The sequence below is a fragment of the Grammomys surdaster genome, unplaced genomic scaffold, assembly GCF_004785775.1.
Source record: "Grammomys surdaster isolate TR1022 unplaced genomic scaffold, NIH_TR_1.0 125877, whole genome shotgun sequence".
In the NCBI taxonomy this organism is placed as follows: Eukaryota; Metazoa; Chordata; class Mammalia; order Rodentia; family Muridae; genus Grammomys; species Grammomys surdaster.
Genome location: NW_021620702.1, coordinates 410,013 through 425,258, shown reverse-complemented (window position 1 = coordinate 425,258; position 15,246 = coordinate 410,013). Strand labels below are relative to the sequence as shown.

Here is a 15,246-nt window from a genome sequence, read left to right as displayed (position 1 = left end):
TCTCTCTCTCTCTCTCTCTCTCTCTCTCTCTCTCTCTCTCTCTCTCTCTGTCTCTCTCTCTCTGTTTATTGTGGGGCAGAGGTTTGTGGAGACGAAAGGAGAGTTGTGCACATGCAGGTTCTGGGAATCCAACTCAGGCCGTCAGGAACTTCCACCAAGTACCTTCTTCACCCATTGTGCCGTCTGGCTGGCTTTTTAAGGTTTTTGGTTGTTTGGTTTTTGATCGTTGTTGTTTTGTGTGTATGTATGTATAACATAAAATACAGAGATCTTAAATGTTCTGTTAATGAGTTTTGGAAGTTATATACTGTACCTATAAAACCATGTTGCAGGGGCTGGAAAAATGCCTCAGTGATTACGATCTCTCACTGTTCCTACAAAGGACCAAGGTTCAATTCCCAGGGCCCCACATGGCTGTACACGTCTATCATTAACTCCATTCCCAGGAGATCCAGCAACCTCTTCTGGCACCATAGACACCAGCATACTTATCTTTGTTTTAAACAATGATTTATTTATTTAATGTGCATTGGTGCTTCATGTGCATGTCAATCTTCTAGAACTGGAGTTGCAGAGAATTGTGAGCTGCCATGTGAGTGCTTGGAATTGAAACTGGGTCCTCTAGAAGAGTAACTGGTACCCTTTACCACTGAGCCATCTCTCCAGACCCAAAATAAATCTTAATGGGGCTGGAGTGATGACTCGGGGGTTAAGGGCACTGACTGCTCTTCCAGAGGTCCTGAGTTCAATTCCCAGCAACCACATGGTGGGTCACAATCATCTGTAATGGGATCTGATGCCCTCTTCTGGTGTGTCCGAAGACAGCTACAGCGCACTCACATATATAAAATTTCTTTAAAAAAAAAAATCTTAAAAAAAAAGAAAAAAAATTACTGCAAACAAAATGGAATTTTTTTTTTTTTGTTTATTTTGAGTTTCGTTGCTTTTGTTTTGGAGACAGGGTTTCACTCTGTAGCCCAGATGGGCCTGAAACTCATGGCGACTGTCTTGTCGTAACTTCCCAAGTGCTATATCGTAGGAATGAGCCACCATATCCAACAGGACAGACAGTTTTGTTAACTGGTGAAAGGCCTCACACTTTTCCTTATCAGTCGTCATCTGCCTCGCTCGGACCCCTGATTCTTAAAGCAGTGACTTCCTGACCTAATCACCACAGATTAATCGTGCTTACTTCTCTCTTTGTTTTTTTTTCTTTAGATTTAGATTTTTTTATTATTTGTGTTATAAATTTATATTATTTTATTGTTATGAGTGCTTTACTTGAATGTATATGTGTGTACCATGTCAAAGCGTGCATCTGATCTCCTGGAAATGGAGTTACATATGGTCATAAGTCAGTGTATGGATGCTGGGAACTGAGCCTGAGTCTTCTGTAAAGTAAACAAGGGCTCTTAATTGCTGAGCCATTTTTCCAGCCCCTCCCTTGTTTGTGGCTTTTTGAGACGGGGTCTGACAGAACAGCTCAGGTTTATGTTTCTTCTTTATCAACCTCCTGTCTGGAGATTATAGTTATATACTTAGCTTAGCATTTAATTTAATGGTTTTTTTCTTTCTGTTTTTTAACATTACCTTTTTTAAGAATTTTATATATGTGAGTGCACTGATGCTGTCTTTGGACATCAGAAGAGGGCATCAGATCCCATTACAGATGATTGTGACCCACCATGTGGTTGCTGGGAATTGAACTCAGGACCTCTGGAAGAGCAGTCAGTGCCCTTAACCCCCGAGTCATCACTCCAGCCCCATTAAGATTTATTTTGGGTCTGGAGAGATGGCTCAGTGGTAAAGGGTACCAGTTACTCTTCTAGAGGACCCAGATTTATTCTTGAGCTGCATAAAATTATGGAGACAGAGTCCTGGTTTCTTTTACAGCTTTGAAAGAATAGTCCTTTCATAGTATTTTCAGAAGATTTTATTTAAATTTTTAAAAATTATGTGTGTGTGTTTGTGTGTGAATATGGATTTGTGCACATTTGCACAGTCCCAGAGGAGGCCAGAAGAGTTTTCCAGTTCCCTGTAGTTGTAGTTACAAGCACATGTATGTGAGCTGCCAGGGGTCTCTGTGCAAAAGCAGTATGTGCTCTTATATGACCACTGCCTATCTCTCTGTCCCTTAATATCTTGTTGTTAATGCTGTTGTTTATGGTGCTGTTGTTTACGTATTTGTTTGGATGGTGGGTATAGATGGATATGTCACCATGTGTACAAAGAAGCCAGAGGACAACTTTTCTAGAAATTAGTTCTCTCCTTCTATCTTACTGAGGCAGGTTTTTTCTTGTTTCTGTTTCCACATTGCATGCTCTAGGCTAGATGGCCTGTGAGCCCCACACTAATTCTCATGTCTCGTCATTCATCTTGCTATAGGTGTGTTGGATTTACATATGCATGCCATGATATCTGGGTATTTTTACATTGGTTCCAGAGGTTCTAACCTAGAATATACAGTGTAGCAGGAGAAACACGGGAAACAGACCAAGCCTCAACAGTTGGGAGAGAAGAATTGATACCCAGAAAGTTGTGCCCACCCCAACATAATTTTGTTTGTTTGCCTAGACAGGGTTTCTCTATGTTACCCTGGCTGTCGTGGAACTCGCTCTGTAGACCAGGCTGGCCTTGAACTCATAGATCCACTTGTCTCAGCCTCTTGAGTGCTGGGGTTAAAGGTGTGCATCACCATGCCTAGTCCTCTACATAATTATTAAATACTTTGTTATGAATTGGGGAAGGGTCCCCAAGAAATGACTCATATGCAAATGAGTGAAGAACTAGTAAACTTTACAAGGGATTTACCACAGGGCAGGGCAGGGTCTTTAGTACCTGTGACTCTCATCTATATTTTCTCTATTGGACATTGATAATACAGGAGACAGTGACATCTAAGCTGATGTGTCCTGCAGTCCGGCACTAGGAGGCTAAGGCAGGGCTCTAAGGCCAGTCTTAGATACTTAGCGGACCCTGTCTCAGAAAAAGAGAGGCCGCAGAGAGACTAGAAGTGTGTCTGCTTTCTCTCTGGGTATTCCCTTTGCTCTATTGCTTTGGAAGTTGTTTATACAGTTGATGGGAGAAAATGTAATCTCACTGTGTTCTGGAAGCGAGGAACATGTAGTGTTTTCTCTGAACTTGTTGAATCTTGACACTCCCCCCACCACACACACACCAAGAAATATATTTCTTGACTCTTCCAGTAGTTCTGTTGTGCAGTTTTCAGCCACTGAGTGTCCTCAGAAGATCCTCTGCCTTAAAAATTGTGCTTAAAAAAAATAAGAAAACAAAACCAAAAAATCAGGATGTAGTTTACAATATGTAAGAATGGTTTACAGGGACGTGCTCGTAGCGGCCCTCCTGGGCGCTGCTGTCTTCTGTCTGCTCTAGTCACTGTTGCATAGGAATTAGTCCCTTTGTGTTTCTTGTGCCAAAAATAAAATCTCCTAACTCCTTAATTTCTTCTGTATGTCAAATGAACCATAAAAAGGGGAATTATTTCTATGCCTCCTGTTGGCTTTATAGCTGTTCTCATTGTAAACACTGTGTTTAATTTGGTGTGTTTGTGTGCAAGTGAGCAAGCACAATTGCATTTGCACAGGACTGTGCACATAGAGTGTGAAGGGCAGAGGCTGGCGGGCATCTCTCTCCATTCTCCACCTTTATACCTCTAAGACAGGATTTCCCACTGGCATGGTGGTGCACACCTTTAATCCTAGCACTCAGGAAGCAGAAGCAGATCAGTCTCTGTGTATTTGAGTCCAGCCTGGGCTACATAGTTCCAGGCCAGCCAGATTTATAAAGTGATAAATTATCTCAAAAAATCAAAGAAAGAGAGAGGGAGAAGAAAAGATGGGGTTTCCCACTGAACCCAAAGCTTGCAATTTTCACTTTTGTTGATGAGCCCCATGAGCTCAAGGACTATGCCTGTCTCTACCCCTCAGGACTAGAGCTATAGGCACATGTAACCGTGTGTCTACCCTCAGCACTAGAGCTATAGGCATAGGTAGCCATGTGTCTGGTTTTGTTTTTTCTTTGTGTTGTTTAGTTTTGTTTGAGACGGTCTAACTGTGCAGCTCTGGCTAGCCTAGCACTTACTATGTCGACCAGGTTAGCTTCAAACTCACACAGATCCACCTGTCTCTGCCTCCTGAGTGCTGGGATTAAAGACTACAGACATAGGTCAACACAAAACACCTTGCTCATGCCTGTGTTTTGTTGATGTTTGTTTGTTTTTTATGTGGGTTCTGAAATCAGAACTGAGACACTAAGTACTTACATTCGCTAAGCCATGCTATGTTTCTGCCCCTGGTCTTTCTTTTTCAACCTTTAAAAAAAGTTAATAAATTGATTTACCCTTAAGCTGTAACTTTCTCTCCCTCTGCCCCAAGATTTATTACTAGGAATTCTTATTTGTCAAGAGTATGCAGAGACGTCTACATAGAATTACAGGACAAAAATTACCTTCATTAAAGGTTGTTTTGGAGAGTAAAAGAATGCCTTACCCTAAGAAATAATTTTATTGAAAATGCTAAGAGAAATATTCTACAATATTAAGCCAGGCACATACTTAAAATCACAGAACCCAGGAGGCTAACACATGAAAACTCCTGCAAGTTCAAGACCAGCCTGGGCAAGAGAAAGCAGGGCTGTGGGCAGGTACAATGCTGCCACCTGTAACGATGGCACTTAGGAAGTGGGGCAGGTCATCCTTGGCCACATAGTGACTCTCAAGCCCATCTACGCTAAGCTTTTTAAGTCTTCTTTCAAAAGGAGACAAACAATAAAAGCCACCTACAGGTGGTGGGAGATAGATCATGACCTGAAATCAGTAACTCTCTCAGATCCGTCATAGCTAGCATATCCTGTGTCGTTGTAGGGTATGTGTGCATGCACGCGTGTGTGTGTGTGTGTGTGGGCTCGCCGTCAGGCAAGGTCTCTGTTATTGTTTTGAAGCAGTAAGCGTACATGGGGAATGATAAGGACTGAAGCAGGGGTAGTCGAAGACCTGACTTTAAGAAGCAAGGAATGCTTAAATAAGGAAACAAGGGGGACTGTCGTTGTAAGGGGCTGACATGGGTGATGGTGACTCTCGTTCAGTACATGCACACCCTGTCTCTGGAACTGCTGGTGTATGTAAATGCATGCTTTCACAGTTGTTCTTTCTATTGTGTGTCATCAGACAAGATAGTTGTTGTCTATTACTTATGGTGTGCTTTTTTTTTTGGTTATTAAGTTGGATATTTATCTACATTCCTGAAACAACTTTTAGGGGGTTTTGTTGTTCTGTCTTATCCTGGAAAACACATGAATGCCTGTTTTCACAAAAGTGACTGTACAGTGACTTGAAATAGAGCCAATGAGACAGAAAAGGCCTTCCAGTAAAGGATATTTGAAGGCTGAAAAACGTATGTTTTCGTTGTTGTTTTTTTGTCAAGACAGGGTCTCAGTATGTAGGTAGCCCTGACTAACCTGGAACTCATTATGTAGACTTGGCCGGCATCAAACTCAGAGAGATCTATCTGCCTTGAGTCCTGGGTGTAAAAGCGTCTCGCTAATGCCCAGTCCCGTGCTTATTACTTGCATAGAAAGCTAAATTGGGGCTGATAGGATCGAATAACAGGAAGATTCATTTTGTCTTCTTCTTAAGGGAAGTTTTCTCAAAAGAAATAGTTTACATTTGAAGGTAAATACTTTGACTTTGCAGAAGGTGAACTAAGCCAACTGCAAGTCGTATGTGCTGAATTTCCTAGAACTTCAAAGACTTGCCTAACAGGACAGGGTAATACATATACTCATCCAGGACCAGCAAGATGGTTCAGTAGGCTCAGTAGGAAAAGGCACTTGCTGCCTGGGAAGATGACCTGCTTTCTACTCCTGGACCCCATATGGTGAAAGGAGAGAACCAACTTTGACAAGTTATCCTCTGACTTTCACTCACATGCTGTGGTATGAACACACAACATACACACACGCACGCGCGCACACACACACACACATAATTTTTAAAAATTACAGTTGATCATGTGTAAATATGATATGATATAAACAGATGATAAAATCTTACATATAGCCAGTGCTCAAAAAACACCTTGAGATATAATTCTTTCTATAGAAGCCTGTAACAGGCTTCTGTATAGAGAATATATATAGAACACTATTTTATTTTACCCATCTAGATGAGATTGGGCACATTCAAGGTGGTATGATCATAAACAGTACCTTCCTCCCCTCCCTGTCTTGCTCACCTTAAACTTACAGGCTCAAGACACCCTTCTTCCTCAGCCTCCAGCCTCCCTGATGCTGAGGATACAGGGACACCGTAGCGTGTAGCTGTTAACCATTTCTTTTCTGAGACAGGATCTGTCTGTGAATCTCTGCTGTCCTGGAACTAGCTCTGTAGAGCAAGCTAGTCTCTGCCTTTCAAGAGCTGTGATTGTAGATGTGTGCCACTACACCTACAAGAAAGAGAACTTTTCTGTTCCTAGGCAAACTAGGTCTCTAAACAGCTGCACAGGCAGACAAGTAATAATCTTGCATGCAGTTTAACTTGTATTGGATGAGGCAACTTGTGCTTCTTGAGAACTTTTGGTGTCTGGCCCTTTGAATTGCTTGAAGGATAAGAAGCTGACCGGTTAACAACTCTGAAGCATTGCTGAGCATTTGTTCATTTAGTTCAAACTTACTGCTATCCCGGGAGTCAGTGTGAGTGGGTTAGGGAAGAAAGAAACTACTCAGGAGCAGAGTAGCTCTGTGGTCCCTGTGAGGAGGAATTAAGGTCTAACCTCAGCAGTTAAGGACACAGATCTGTGTGTAGAGCACCAGCTTGGATAACTTTGGGAATCTATAGCATCCAGTGTGTCCCAGGCAGTGACAGTAAGTGATAAGACACCACCCCAGGCATTTGTAATCTGTTGAGTGAACCCAAATAGTGAACAGCAAAACTAAGATCTTTTCCTACTCCAGGAAGGTCTTTAGTCTGTTTGGAGGATACATGGCTAGAAGTTCTTCTCTCTGTGCTTACTTTCAACTGCTTAAAAGACACAATGTAAGATACTGTAACTTGTATAATTTAGCTGCTTTTTGATAGTATGTAGCTTGAAACTGGGCTGCTCTCTCTTTTGTTAAAGAAGGCTGTTTCTGCTGGTAAGTAGAGCTTTAGGATACATTCTTCTTCTCTAGAGAGAACCTAGTGACTTACATAATATAGCTGAAAATACGAGCATGCTTCTGAAGGTAACAGCATATAAAGTGCCAAGAGAACTCAACTCATCCTAAATTGCTTTAGAACTGAACTTGGGTGAATCTCAAAATACGTATGCTGAGGAAAATAGTCTAGACAGTGCAATTTTGTTTGTCTGAAACTTGGGAAAATGTGAGTAGCTACTGATGTTGCTCTGTGGTGCACTAAGTGCTTAGCGCTGGTGAGGCCTGGGCTGGGTCCACAGCACCCCACTGCCAGTATCTAGAAAGACAGATTCATCTGAAGTGACAGGAAGCAGACCAGATCTGGCCAGGGGCAAAGAAATTAATCCAAGGGCAGCATTTACCAGAGGACTTTTTTTAGGTTGTAGGGAGACTCTTGGCAGTGTGTGTGGGTCTGTGTGTGTATGTCTTTGTGTGTGTTTTTTAAACAAGTCTTGTGTGTGCATACAAAGCTGTAACTCTGATCACTGCCCTTCTGTTTCTTCAGAAATCCGTAGAAGCTGCTGTACCTGCTGTAGAACATGTCTAACAGTAACACTACTCAGGAGACTCTGGAAATAATGAAAGAATCAGAAAAAAAACTGGTGGAAGAATCTGTAAACAAAAATAAATTTATATCTAAAACTCCAAGTAAGGAAGAAGTCGAAAAGGAGGGTGAAGAGAACGGTCTGCGTCAGGAGACACAGGTAAGGGTTAAGTGTGCCATGTTCACAGTCCATGAAGAGACAGACAACTGTCGGGATTTGCTGGTGACTGATGTCAGCTCTCCCCAGCTTCTCCCAGAGCCAGGCACAGCGGTGCACTCGTGTCCGTGCTTGCTTGTCTGTTGCTGTGGGAAAACACTGACGAGAAGCAGTTGGGGAGGAAAGGGTTCATCTCAGCTCACAGGACACAGTTTATTCTCCAGGGAGGCCAGAGCAGGGACTCACACAGAAACCATGGAATCATTATGGAAGGCTTCTTCCTGGCTCTTCTCCCTAGCTTTCTTATACAGCCCAGGCCTAGGGATTCCACCATCCACAGTGTGCTGGGCCCTCCTACATCAATTATCAATTAAGACGGTGCCTTTAATCCCAGCACTGGGGAGGCAGAGGCAGGTGGAGGCCAGCACGGTCTATATAGAGTTTCAGGACTGACAGGGCTACACAAAGAAATACAGTCTTGAAAAAAAAACCAAAGACAAAACAGAATAGAAGAAAACTAAAAGAAAAGAAAATTCCTCATGCTTATGACTGACCACAGGTCAGTCTGATTAAGGTAATTCTTCAGTTAATGTTCCCTCTTCCCAAGTGATTGTAGTTTTCTGTCAGTTGACAGCTGATGCCCACTGTAATGGCTTGCAATCCCTCAGCAAGCGAAGGCAGAAGAGTCAGAAGGTCAGAGTCATCTTTGGCTTGCAGCAAGTTCAGGGCCAGGCTACCTGCCCTTTTAGTCACAGTGAGGCCCTGCCCGCTGGGGTCTGAGCTCGCTGTTCTCACTGTAGCTGCTGCACGTGGCTCTGTCTCCGCCTGGACCTCTGCTGTACAAGAGGATGGAAGCTCCATGACCTTCTTGAGGCTCACTGTTCATACTCACTGTAGTATAATTTGGGTTGGTTCCTTCTACACAAAAAGGAATAGATTCTAAAATGCTTTATGAAAAAGAGTAACATCACCTACCATAAACTTTATATGGATACAAAAATTTAAAATGGCCAGAATAGCATTGTTTTACATCAAGTTGGGCTTCAAAATGTCTTGAACAAAGACAAGTATGTTTTCTGAGCTTAGCCAGACAAACCCATTCTTTTCTTTTTTTGGATCCAAAAAGAAAGTTCCTCTCTCTAATCCAATGGTCCTGTGCTCACCACTACGTGGCAGGGTTGGTTTGGTTTCATCTGTTGAGGAGGGCTCCCGCTGTAGGAGGCAGATGCTCACGTGTGTGTGTGTGTGGGGGGGGTGTTGGGGAGCACAGCTCCCATGGTGCCATTGATCCCGTTGGTCCCGTCTGTCCTGTCCGCAGCTTGCTCTGAGTCCATGGCTGCTAAGCTTGGCTTCTGTCAGAGGCACACTGAGCTCAGTGCTGAGAACCTGGTGGGAAGAAGCCAAAGTCAGGGAGTAGACATGGGGGAGGGGCTGTCCCCTTCTCTTTATTGACTGGCAGAGCCAAGGTCCTGGAGCCCCAGGCAGTGATGCTTGCCTTTGTCAACATCCGTTGATAGCATCCTCTATCGGAAAGGGAGGGATCTACTGCATTTTGGTAGCATCTCCAACCAGTGAGAAGACAGAGGTGTTTTCTCCATCACTTAATTACTCTACGACTCAGGGCTGCAACTAAAATGCAGGCCCAGCACTGAGACATTGCAGTATCCTGGGCTAGACCATAGGGACATCCACTGTAGTGTCCTAGGCCAGACCATGGGGTGGCTATGCTGTACTGAGCACGAGGGAGAATTTACACTTGCATTTTTAAAATTTATTTGTTTATTTACTTTTAATGTTTTTAAGACAGGACTTCATGTAGTTCAAGCTGACTCTTAAACATTCTATGTAGTCCAGGCTAACCTTGAAGTACACCCCCCAAAATGCTAGGATTACAGTGCCCAGAACCGTTTTCATTCATAGATAGATAGATAGATAGATAGATAGATAGATAGATAGATAGATAAAAAGAGAGACAGAGACAGACAGACAGACAGACAGAATGAATGAATGAATGAATGAATGAATGTTTTGTCTGCATGTATATCTGTGTATCATATTGTATCTGTGCTTCATGTGTATGCCATGCCTACAGAGGCCAGAAGAGGGCATTAGATCTCTGGGACTAGAGTTAAACTGTTGTTAGCCACTATGTAAGTAGTGGGAACTGAACCTAGGTCCTCTACAAGAGCAACCAGTGCTCTTAACTATTGACCTATCTCTTTAGTGCCTCCAGTGATACTGATTTTTTTGAGATTTTGTTTTATGTGTATGAGTGTTTTACCTGTATGTATGTCTGTGTACCATGTATTCTGCTGTGTTGGATCCACTGGAATTAAAGCAGCTGTGAGTTACTGTGTGGTGCTAGGAACTGAACTCGGGTCTTCTGGAATAGCACCCAGTGCTATTGACCACTGTACCATGTCCCCAGCCCTACTAGTGATATTTTAAGGCTGGCTGTGGTAGCACATGCCTTAATGCCAGCATTTGGGAAGCAAAGGAGGCAGATCTTTGTGAGTTCAAGGCCAGTCTAATCTATATACTGAGTTCTAGCCCAAACAGGGCTATATAGTCTCAAACTGCTAACTGAACTAGTGTATTTCCAGCATTTGGAAAGTAGAGACTGAAGAATCAGGCCAGCCCAGCCCAGGCTATGTAAGTCACTGCCTTAAACAAAACAAAACAACCTTTGCATATAAACACATATTTAGCAAGTAATAATTGCTGGTTGGATGGCTGAGTGGCTAAAGGCATTTGACACAAAGCGTGAGTTCAGTCACCAGGACCTGGAGGGTAGTTCTCTGGTGCCCAATTAGGCAGACTGAGCCTTTTCCAGCTAGCTAGTAGAGGCTTTATTCTGTGTGGTTACTCTAGTTCTCTTTGGTTACATAAGCCCAATTTCTGTAAATCCTTCATTTTGTGCCTGAGGGTGAGATTGGTTCTTCTTATAAACCTGGGAGATAGAACATTAACTCTAGCAAAAGTCAGATTAGAACCAGGAGCAGTGTCAATTGGGAAGGTCTAGAAACTTGAAGCATAATTTTTCAAGACAACTTAATTCACTTAGGCCTTGTCTTCTTTAAAGATTAAAGCAACAACATAAAGAGATGAGTTAAAAGTTAGACAGCTCCCTCAGATATGTGTTCTGCAAGTGTCTGCTCTTCTCCTGTCTCCCTCTTACAGTGTGCCAGGTCTTTTCTAGATGCTTTCATCTCCATTGTCTTTTACATGTGAATTGTCATTTCCTGCCCATCCTTCCAGAGTATGTGGAGACACTTTGCCACAGCTCCAAAAATACTTCCAGTCTCTACTGATACCAAGAATGAATTTTAAATACTCAAGACAGATAAGTGATGAATGTTTAATTATATGTTGTCAAGATTACATGAAAGATAATTAAGTGAACTTTTAGATTCAAATTATTTGTTCTCAGTAGACAATTATCTTCTGAAGTCGCTGTGTATATTTCTTAAAGAGAGACAGTAAAGAAAGAATATTTATAGGTTTTCTATTTCCTATGAGGCACTCATCTGGTTAAAATAATATCTTTATCTCAGTAGACAAATAATCTGTAGGGAGTGTTGGAGAAAACCTTCTTCCCCACTTCCCTGACTCCTTTTGCTCTGACCAGAGGAGCTGGAGTCACTGCTGCCGTCTTTTGGAGGTCTTGTTCCTTTTCCAGTCTTTGGTCTTGTTACTGACCTTGGATCCCTTAGCAACCCCTTAGGAAGCCTTCTGTCCTCTTGCGTTTCTCAACATACAGATACTCTCTGAAGATGAATGAGAATTCATCGTCCTCTGCTCATGCTCAGTGTCTGCATCCCTCTTACTTCTGCAGTCTTCCCAACAGTCTGACTCACACCAGCCATCAAGGAGGTCTCTGTCTAGAGTTGAAGCTGAAGAGTTTGAAAGAGAAGATGTTTTTACTAGGACCATGTGGTGTGCGTTTTGGGAATCCGTTATTCAGAACAGCTTTTACAGGGAGATTTAGTGATATAAAATGCAGACTCTGAGATTCTTTTTAGAATGAGCAAGCCATCAGTGTAACACTAAACTCAAGTGTGCCATATAAATACCCAGCTGAGTATGGCCTCCTGATTGGGCTTTCAGCCTTTATATTTACAGTATCTTTGGCTTCATCTATTCTACTGCCTGATGCTGGGTCTCATATTCCCCATCATATGACCTAGTCCCTTAACACTAGCCATTGCTTCTACATTTTATGCTTCAGTATAAATGAGAGTTGAAAAGTCTGAGAGAAGCATGATTATGTGTATGCCTTCCCTGCCTGGTACCTAGTACCTGATACATGTTAGGCTTTAACCTAACTATTGGCTATTCTGTGAAAACTATGCATTGTGGGAAGTAAACAGATTCACACACTGTTAGTAGAGAGTATATGTTCATGCACTTTGAGAGGCAGTTATCAACACTTTATAAAGATTATAAGGTGAACTGTAGATATAGATATACTCAATGACATGGTTACTGTTTATACTTTTAAAGATTAGAAACATCCTAATGGTATATATAATTAAAGGGATTGGTAAAAATGCACTGTAGCATAGCCACACGACGGAATGCTATGTATCAGCTACAAAAAACAGTACATCTTTTGTGGAATGATACCTCTGAAAATTAGTTTATTCATAAAGCTCAGAGTAGTGTATACAACTGATTTTTTCAGTGTACATATTTATAGTAAGCTTTTATGCATAAAGGTCTATGAATAATTTTTTTTAAATTCATACTGATTAAATAGGAAGGAACCAGGTCAGATATTTGTGGGACACATCTGAAACTACTCAATGTATAACTCTGTTACACGTTTTGAATGTTTGTACTGTCTGTGTGTTTTACCTGTTTGAAAAGGCAGTAAAAAGATGCTTTGTGTGTTTGAACGATCCATCCTCTCTTGTTGCAGCAGGTTTTGCCACTGACCAGTTCTACTGTCGTTTCTTACCTTTGCCATTCTCCCATACAGTTCTCTATTTTTTTACTGTGGCAAGTTGTTTGTTTAACTTGTAAAGACAAAGGGAAGAAAAATCTTACCTCAACAAGACCATGCTGATGTTCTACCTCTGTCTTGTCTTTCCTCTCTAGCCTCCAGCCTCAGTTTTTTCTATACCCTGACTTATTCTTAACAAGTACTTAGTTGTTTGCACCCATGCTCTGCCTCCAGGATTCTCCTTCTTCCTTGGCAGATGCTGCGTCCACACCACAGTCTCTCCACCTTGTTCTGGAGCTCTTATTCCTATTTTCCGTGCTCTTGGCTACTTTTTATCCTGCCTCATACCACATCTCTTATCCAGAGAAGCTATGAGACCATCACTGGACACTTAGAACTAGGAGAATTCTCTTGTTTAACAAGGGAAGCATTGCTCAGGAGGCAGAGGCAGGGGGATCTCTGAGTTGGAGGCTACCCTAGTCTACATGACGAGTTCTAGGACAATCATAGAGAGATTCTGTGTCAAAAACAGGGCAGTGGAGGGGAGAAGCATTTGGAGGGAAGACTCTCCATTCTATTTCTATAGCTACAGACAGGACAAGTGTTCTGGACACAGCTCAGCAGGTGGAGGTGCTTGTGGGAAAACTTGTTGCCAAGCCTGATACCCTGATTTTGATCCCTGAAACCCACATGGTGGAAACCTACAGACAATTTCTGCAAGTTACCCACTTACTGCCGCTACATTCCACGTGTACACACACACACACACACACAATGTAAATAAAATATGTTATTGAGACCAGAGGTAAGAGGACTTGATGATTTCCCAGAGGACCTGGGTTTGATCCTCAGAACCCACATGCTGCTCACAGCTGTGCACGATTCCAGTTCCAAGGGATCTGGTGCCTCTTCAGATGTCCATGCAGGCATACCCAGGCACATGTACACTGATGCCTCTTCAGATGTCCATGCAGGCATACCCAGGCACATGTACACTGATGCCCTCTTCAGATGTCCATGTATGCATACCCAGGCACATGTACACAGACTTACATGCAGGCAAAACACCTATACACAAAACAAATAAAATAACTGCACTTAGTTGCATACATCTGTGACTCCAGGGCTTGGGAGGTTGAGGCAGGACAGTTGCAAGTTCAGGAGTAGCCTAGGCTGCTTAGTGAGAGACCCTGTCAAATGAGGAAGGAAGGGAGAGAAGGAACTCACTCGGTCCAGTGCCTGACCAGCATGCACTTAGTCCTGGGTTTGATCCCTAGTGTGGCATAAACCAGGTGTGGTGATGGATGCTTGCTTGTAGGACTCAGACGTTCAGGGTCATCCTCGTTTGTACAGTGGGTTCAAGGCCAGCTGGAGTACAGGAGAGAGGAGGGGTCATGTCTCATCTCCATTATGGATTAAATAGACTTCCTTGAGCACGTTTATAAGAAAAAGTTCTTCATGCTCTGGTAGTGCATTGAGTCAGGAGAGGATCCCATGATTTGTTTAAAGCTTTTATCAATATGCAAAATAACCTTGGAAATTATTGCTTTCTGATTCTACATTTTCATGATGAATGGTGCTTTTGACAGTAGATAGTACAGGATCCATTCTGTATAATATTTGCTGGAGTTGGAATTGGGCAACACCACACCAGGTGACTTTCCACAACATGTGGTGGCATTTAAAACCACTTAATAACTAGTGTGTTGTTGTTAGCATGCCTTGCTTATAAATATTGATTATCTGCACCTTTCCTATTTTCTAATCCTCTTCTAACAGAGACGGACATCCAGTCATGGCCATGCCAGGAAAAGAGCCAAGGTGAGCATTCTTCTCCATCCCTTACTCTCTGACATGATCCGTTCTGCAGCTCAGAAGTGTATGTCAGTGGAACCTGGCTTGTTCAGGTTCAGTAGAAGTGAAGCTTTCTCCTGCCTTTCATATCTCAGTCTCACAGTCTCAGGGTGTGTCACACACAGGATGTGAGCATGCTCACATGTACATACATGCGTTTCCTACTGGAAAGTCTGGCCCGTTCTCTCCCATTCAGGCAGTCTCTATCTGAGCCTGAAATGACGCCTGACAGGACTCCAGGGAGCCTGATAGTGGTGTGCTGACTTCTCTGCTCACTCAGGGCTTCTCTAGAATGGCTGTTTCTATGAGTATTAATAGTCACCAAATTCTCCCCCATGCCAACCTGGTGGTCTACATAGTGAGTTCCAGGGCAGCCAGAGCCACAAGGCTAGACCCTGTTTCAATTTTAAAAAAAGAAAAGAAAACAACAACAACACTACTTAATAGAAACTGTAACAGGTTTAAGAAAGTGTTTTCTAAACATTCACCAAAGGGTGGGTGGGGGAGAGAGAGAGAGAGAGAGAGAGAGAGAGAGAGAGAGAGAGAGAGAGAGAG

At 42.6% G+C, this 15,246-nt stretch overlaps 1 protein-coding gene across 8 annotated transcripts in view; it reads left to right on the top strand.

The window, feature by feature from the left end:
• R3hdm2 (R3H domain containing 2) overlaps positions 1–15,246 on the top strand; it is a 111,693-nt gene that overhangs the window by 53,029 nt on the left and 43,418 nt on the right. For all 8 annotated transcript variants that reach the window (XM_028752064.1, XM_028752063.1, XM_028752062.1 and 5 more), the window contains 2 exons: positions 7,697–7,895; positions 14,617–14,658. In XM_028752064.1, the coding sequence (XP_028607897.1) occupies positions 7,731–7,895; positions 14,617–14,658 (207 nt within the window). In that variant the 5' untranslated portion in view covers positions 7,697–7,730. The remainder of the gene's footprint in view (positions 1–7,696; positions 7,896–14,616; positions 14,659–15,246) is intronic.